The following is a 7,748-nucleotide window of genomic DNA, read 5'->3' on the forward strand; positions in this document are numbered from 1 at the left end:
AGACATCCAAACAGCCAGCTCTCAAACATTTCCTCTCCAGCTTTTTCTTGTTTTGATCTCTCTGCAGCTGCAAATAACCTTTCATAAGAACACTTTCCCGGTGAATTTAAAATACTTTGAGCCGAGTAAAAGTACACGGAGTAATGTGGCATTCCTGTTGAGNGACGTATTGGACCGTCTACTTACTATCAGGCATGAAATGGGCACACAACCAGCTAAACTTCCACATGGTTTTGAAGAACGCAAAACATGCTTGTTCTATTTAAAAAATGCAGTGAGGAAGGCCTCGCACTAATAACAGAGTTCTTTGAGGCACTAACTTTGGAGAGGAGCACTTCGGAAGAAACAAGTACCGAAGAATCTTTTGGTTTGGTGGAGATCGTTTGGACCACTGAGTTGGCCCAACTCTTAGCCGACCATAGCATTCAGTTAAAGAATATTATCGACGAAAGCGTTTCAGCTGGGGTGTTTTGCTAAGTCCTCCTTTAAAACCAAATTAACTTGCAGATGAGTGTATTTCCGGTTAATCTCAAGGAACCGGTAGAAGATGTCTAACAGAAATCTAACACGATGAATCATGGGGGAAACATTGACTTTTGTTGATTTCTGATGTAAGTCGCGTATCTACTAATCACACGAAAAAAACAGGTGATGCACACACTCAGTTCAGGAATAAGCACGTGACGTCCAAAAGCGAAATCCGAACACTATACTACCCACAGTGTTTATGCCACTCCTAGTGGGACACGACGTGGTTGTAATAGTGGTATCGAGGTACCTGATGGGCAAACAAGACGTCGTAGTTACGCTTTCTCACCAAACCCCAGATTGACTGCAATTCGGAAGCCAAACACGACAGGAGAAGTTGCGGGTTAGTGCAACGGCAGTGGACCGCGTTGACTGTCCACAACTGTCGATCGTAGTGAACGCATCTCCATTGTCGCTCATCGACCAGTTAAGGGACTCTGCTTTAGGTTACTTTTTACAATCAGTCAACTCTCTTTGAAGTGCTCTGTCTACTCACAGAATAAGTCAAGCTTTATTCCACACTCTGTGTAATATAAAATGAGTAGCACTCACCTAATCTAAGTCGTTTGAGTGCGAAGTTGCACAATTCCACGAACATTTTGGAATGTAGACCAGTTTTTCTGACTTGGTCGAACACAACACGATGTTCGGTTCTTTGTACGTTTTCTGAAACAGTAGCCAATCAGCTACAAAAAACTCATGGGCTATTGTAACCAACTCTTTCTTTATACCATGTGTACTCACTGCAAAATTGTTGAACACAAGCCAAGAAAATGAATCGACTTCCAAAAAGCAAGAGATGAGAAACATGTGATGAGGTTTCCCGACATACAGATCGGTTGTCGTATCCGCGTTCACCAGATGGTGGGAAGTGTAGGACTAGCAAAACAGATACACGTGATCAAGATCGAATCCATGTGAAAGAGATTCCATTATACACTCTGATTTTTATGTGTATGCAGCAGCGAGGCAGTCAATCCACGACGATTATTTTGCCTGCTATCGGATCACGACTTGCTGTTGTTTGTAAGATGTTACTGAAGTCACCAACGTGACTTCTTCGACAGCCCACGGCCAGTTTCGCCCTTCTTGGAGCCCACCAAGTTGACACAGTCCCCGAGTTTCCACAGATATTGCCAGTGGTGTCATTACCGTATTTCTGGAGATTTGAACCTTCGTTAGTTTTGCATCACTGCTTGAGCTAAGTCAGTCAGAACAAGTGTACACCCTACAGCAGAACAAACCTAGCACAAGGCTTACGAAACCGGAGTGCTAACGTCTCTAGCCCTGCAAAGGGTGCCAAGACCACAACTTAGACACCAGGTATCACCATCACAAGGTCCAAAAAAGCTATTTGTGATCGATGTGAGGTGTAGAACCAGACGCCTGAGAACATCTACTCAGACTTTAACATGAAACCGAAGAAAAAATATCTGGAACACCTCTCAATCTACATAAGGGATGAACTGAATTGGTCACTTGGTATTCGATTATCGATCTGTGCAGAAAGCGTGAGGAGGCCGAACAATAATCCCAGTTCATCCTCTTTGTTTGTCTCTAAACAGAGCATAAATTCGTCGGGTTTTCCACACACACACAAAGCATGATTTGTCTTTTCTTCAACTTTGTAGTGTGATTCAGGAAACCAACCGGAATTCTACACATCATACACACCCGTATGGTAAAGCTTGACCAGTCTGGTTTGTCAAATACACTTTATGTTTGCCGGATAGTAGTTCGCGTGATAGTATCTGTTCCAATTAGTCGCTTGACTGATTGTGAATGTCGCCTTCTCTTTGTCTCGCGCACACACAACGGGACACTCGTACGTCTGTGACAATCTGCGCTCTGAGTGATTTGGATGAGTGTTTTCTGACGACGTGAAAAAAAAACAATCTCGGCACGAGATGAAACGTGTACTAATGAACTAAAAGTACTTGGTAGTCGAGGCCAGCGAGTACGCCTACACACGGCCCTACCAGTTGTTGTATCAAAGTGTCCATCTGAACGACTTCAGCTTCATCGTAAGCAAGTCCAATCTGAGCTTCAAACAATCTGAGCTTCATTCATCCACGTGACACGACGGCACGCACATGTCCCAAAATGTTGCCCTCGCGCACCATATTTTTGTCAGTAACTCATTATGCCTGAAGCATAGCTGTAAAGTCTGGATAGAAGAAAAAACAGGTGACAATCGGTGTTGTCAGATGCAGCCCATCGGTTAACCCATCGGAGTAGAGGAACAGAGGTTCCAGACCTTGGTAATTTGCCTTTAGCTCAGCTGTGGGAAGAAGTGGACTGGTGTTGTAAAATGGTTCAGCTGTAACACCCTTCCGGTGCCTAGATGCCATGCCATTCGAAGGAAGCACGAGGGCTGGGTTACTGCCCAAGCCCAAAACTCTTTAAGTTGTAGGTTAAAGAAAACTGTAGGCCGAATTTGTTGTCCTAAACACAAGATAAACTATTGTTGCCCTTATTTTTGCTCGAGTTTTATCATGGTATTTGGAACGAGAGCCCAGCTACGCAGAGCAAAGTGAAAGGGAGTGAACCGGGTAGATTCAAGTGAGCCAGCATGCTCTGGTTCGATATCATGCTGGTCACGCACCGGTCGGGTGGCAACACAGAGTTAATGCAAGGCAATCTGACAAGCCATCTGCTTAATGAACCGGATGATGGTGATGATTTTTTATTAGTATTATTAATATTATTCGGATGATGATGATGATGATGATGATGATGATGATGATGATGATGATGATGATGATGATGATGATGCAATATCTGAACTTCTCCACAGATTAGTTTGTACTTAATATAGACCGGATGGAACCGGTGTGCATTATGCTTCAGTAACACATTTATTTGGAGCGGGCCATCATAACCGAGAGATTACTTCCACTGAATCTCCTTTCGAAACCGAATTCCCATGAAAATGAATGTATTCGTCCAAACCTGTCTAGCTTGATTTAAAGTAGAACATAATGTCGACAGAAACCCGGAAAGCGCACGCACCACCCGATAAGCCCAAAGAATGCTGAAATCGGTTATGCGTTTTGAGGTGTTTTCAAAGGCCTTATAAGTAGTATGTCACGGTTCTTGTTTTTTCATCACTCAGGGGTGGATACTTTTGCAAGGTGAGTACCAAATGGTCAACTAAGTCTAGTCTGACACAACAGCATATCAACAGTATACAAAAGTATTCAACAGTGTATACCACGAGGGTACGAGCTTTCTCATGCTTACTGACTCACCGGTCTGTTTGCTTGCTTGTTTTGACGAGGTTTTGATGGTCCCATTCTGCAAATGAATTCATCCTGTGCCCACAAAAATAGAAGCCAATCCTGTTGGGAATGGTTAACCGTGTGCGTTTCACAAATCTGTATGGGGATTAGAATCGACAACCATTTTCAACTTTGTAGTTTAACTGAACACAAACGGGGTGAAACATTACTTTCCTCAGTCAAAAGTTTCCAATCACGTGGTCTCGGGTTGATTGACTTATCAGGCGACGTTTTATCAGATAGACGGTCCCTGTGACTTGTAAGGTGTGTTCCGGTGTCAGCGATTCTCATATTTCTTTTACAGTCTAGTGTTTACTCGCTCTTACGCAATGATACAATTTTTCTAGTAATGTATGCCATTCTTGAGTACACTTCGTCAGCAGCCGGAAGTGATTCCTGCCGGAAGGAAAATGCTGACAGTGCTTACTCTTGAGTGTAGTGTTATATCTCTTTGAGTAGAAAATCAGAAGTTTTGAAGGATGATTCTTCCAAAAGGTCATCTTCTTTATAGGACAGAGACAAGGTAGACCGGGGACACACTTCGGATTGAGAGAACTTTCGTTGGCTGATTGAGTTGGCTATGATAAGCCTTGATATAAATGGCGTCCATCCAAGCACGGTAGCAAAGGCGATCACTCTTGGCTTGTTTAGCCTTCCCTTATGAAACCGAAAGTGATGTGAACTACGTTAAACTAGATGTCATTGTTAGGCATAATCTCAAAAAGTTATTGGCTCGTGCCCCCGTGTATGGGGCCATTTGAGCATACTTCATATCTCTTCACCATTACTGGCTTCCAGAGCATCTCGCAAGGCCATATATTCACAAAAGTTCGTAATTTTTTGAACTAAAGTTCACATTTGAAAGCTAATCCCCTTGTAAAAGGTATCAGTAAGACAAACCGAGTTGAATAGTTTGCACAAAGAGGAGATCTTACAAAAATTCGACGGTATGATTACCGATCATTGATTCCTGCAAACACATGGCACAGAATACAACGAGATATAATTTGCTCGACCTTGATGTATTGCCCAGCCATGACTTGCAGACTGGATCCTGTGGCTTAATCAAAGTTTGAATATGCACTACTTGCCTCCTGCATCAGTGAAACCATGATACCTCGCGTATATCTTGTCCGTTTGTTTGAACACTATTCACCAAGACCACGCGAGTACTAATATGCATATGAACTTAGCATGCTTTTTGGGATCTGAACTGTCATCTGACCGAGAACTTTGTACTAGACTATACCGCTGAGGAGTGCTACAGTCTTTTCAAAACAGTAGTTCGTAAGCAACTAAGTAGTTTGATGAAAACGCTTATGTAGATACCTCCTTTTGAAGGGTTCATTATCTAGGAGCAGTTTCCGAAATTCATTCTAATTGGGCAGCAACCTATTTGAAGATACAGTTGTACACTTCTTTGCAGTGTAAGTATTTGTCAACAGGAGACGCAACCGTGTCGAAAGTTGTTTCATTTCTTAGCCCAAAGGATGTTCACAAAGTCAAAATGTCGCCCTTCACACACGCGACACTTCTTACAGCAGCGACAAAAGTTTCAACAACATGGAGTTAAGTAATCAATAATTGTTGACGGCAATACTCTAATTACATCGTCCTGGATTCAGATGAAAAATTTGGAAGGGCTCTTGTACAGGATGCCGGGATTCAACCGGCGGGCAGTTTGTACTTTCTTCAGAAATTCAGCAATTGCTCCCTTTTCACATATTCTATCGCAGTTTTGTATGCATGGGTCTTTAGTGAGAAGCGCGGATGAAACCAGCGAGCGCAGTTTTGTATGCATGGGTCTTTAGTGAGAAGAGCGGATGAAATGGCTGCGTGCCACAACCATTTCTGCCAGGGTCACAAACCGTTGATTTGTCCCGTCTCGCAGTCCCCATCCGGGGGCAAGGCAGTTAGCAACGCGGCTGAACTGACTGGTAAGGGATTTCGTGCCTCACTGTCAAAACGTGGACTGACTACGATGAAACTGAAAAAACCGTTCAGCTGTAGCACCCTTTCCCATGCCCCCCGAAGGAAGCACGAGGGCTGGGATACTTCCAGGTTGCCCAAGCCTAGACAGCGGAAGTCGGGGGGCAATTGGTTGTTGGTGAAATACCAGTCCTGTACGATTGTTCTTTCACACTGGCCAACGTGACTCGTTTTGGTGCGCTGTTGTACATTCGTGCACACTGCTTAATAAGGACGAATATGAAGTCACGTTTGTATGGTGATCGACAGTACTAGATTGGTAATTTCTAGCAGTCTGAGTGTGACAACCCTTTTGTGGCTGCATCCTACAGCTAGATGTGTTCCTGGATGCAATACAACTAGGGACCACACGAAACAAATTCATCCTCCAACCGTTATAACTGCTATCCATAAAAACCGCAGAATGAATTATCTGATTGGGCATTGACGGTCATTGAAGGTTCAAAGAAAAGGAGCTAAAAATGTAAAAGTTTGATTGCGCGAAACAAATGAAATGTAATCTGAGTTGTATTCAATACAATGAAAGTGCGCGTTTTCTTGTGGAAAACCTGAAAACTTTGGTTCCCCCCACCACTTATGGTATGTGTTTGTTATACCTGCTGATTCGCCAGTCTGTTGTATCTGCCTGCTGACCCCGCTCTAGTGCCGGAGAAAACACTCACAGAATGTTATAGAACGACTATATTCCGAACAAGCGAGTGCGAGAGCGGGGGTGCGAGCGAATGCAAAAGTATAACGACCTCAAGCTATTAATTAGAAGGATACTGTCCGAACTTGGTCCAACGCTGACGCATGCGGTCTGGCTTTGGTACGAGGTTGTGACGCACTGCATATTGCGGGGCGTTGTCTGGCCTTGATCAAAGCTGACTCGCGCTGTCTGGGTTTGATACAAGGCTGTGACGTGCTGTATATCGAGGGCAGGTGTCTGTCTGGTCAGCATCTAGCGGAGCTGAGAGTCTCAGCAGATTTCGGGCATTCACTGGTTGCTTTCAGAAATCTGGCCTTCTTGATAGTGTTCATCTTAACACCAGTAAGCGATAAACTTTCAAGTCAGACAGTGTTGAACTTTGTTTCAAAAATAGTGTATAGCTTAGGGCGCATGCAGTTCAAAATTCTAAACTAAAAGTGACCCCCCAAGGAGTGCTTTCTTTTGCAACAGAGGAAGTTATCTGAATAGATGCTTGTGTTCTCCCTTAAAGTATCCTTGAATGTCCAGCCAGCTTCACTCATTTTCCCAGCCTCATGAGCAAGCTCATGACCCCTCGGAACTTTGAAAAAAAGTATGCTGGCTACTAGGCATTTTTATCAGTAGTCCACTTGTACGAGTCCCTTGAAGATGAGCGAGTCCGACCCAAATCACTGATATTTATGTTCTAAAAGCAGCCATCTGTGTTTCATCTTCTTTGTGGGCCTTTTAATAAAAAATACTTTGGTGCTAAGATTGTCGTATTAACATCTATTTGAGCAGCCATCTGTGTTGTAAATGGGGTCGATCGCAGGCACACTTCTCCGTAAACTTTCTCCCACAAGCAGTCCATTTTGCTCGGTTTGTACATTTCCACCGAGTCAGCCTGAATGAAAGTGAAACTGTTTGACATGAGTCTCTCTTCTGTATTTTATTCTTTTGCAATGATATGACCGTAGGACCAAAACCTAGATGCTGTGGAAACAACTGATGAAGATGCTTAGGAGTAGACGGTTTTAATGGTGGATTGAGCTGATTCGCGGATGAATCTCTCATCCGCAGCATCCGTCCTTGTTCTCCAAACAAGAATTCCGATCTTGAAGCACGCATGTGGCCTGAGTCCGTTCACTATTCAGTCACAAGAGCTACTGCAATCGTTGTGAACAAGGTTTGCCCAACCATATCCAATTTTTCGAAAATTAGTTCTGTAGCGGGTAGGAATCATTTTATTTCTTGGAACGCGAAATGGTATATATATATACATA

At 43.5% G+C, this 7,748-nt stretch overlaps 1 protein-coding gene across 1 annotated transcript; it reads left to right on the top strand.

The window, feature by feature from the left end:
- Nucleotides 1–249: 249 nt before the first annotated feature.
- On the top strand, nt 250–3,065 carry T265_06625 (hypothetical protein; the record flags this gene model as incomplete). Its single annotated transcript, XM_009171938.1, has 2 exons — nt 250–465; nt 2,805–3,065. 2 exons carry the CDS (start codon nt 250–252, stop codon nt 3,063–3,065), a joined length of 477 nt encoding a protein of 158 aa, XP_009170202.1.
- Between the last annotated feature and the right edge of the window lie 4,683 nt (nt 3,066–7,748).

This window comes from Opisthorchis viverrini (genome assembly GCF_000715545.1).
Source record: "Opisthorchis viverrini unplaced genomic scaffold opera_v5_140, whole genome shotgun sequence".
Lineage (NCBI taxonomy): Eukaryota > Metazoa > Platyhelminthes > Trematoda > Opisthorchiida > Opisthorchiidae > Opisthorchis > Opisthorchis viverrini.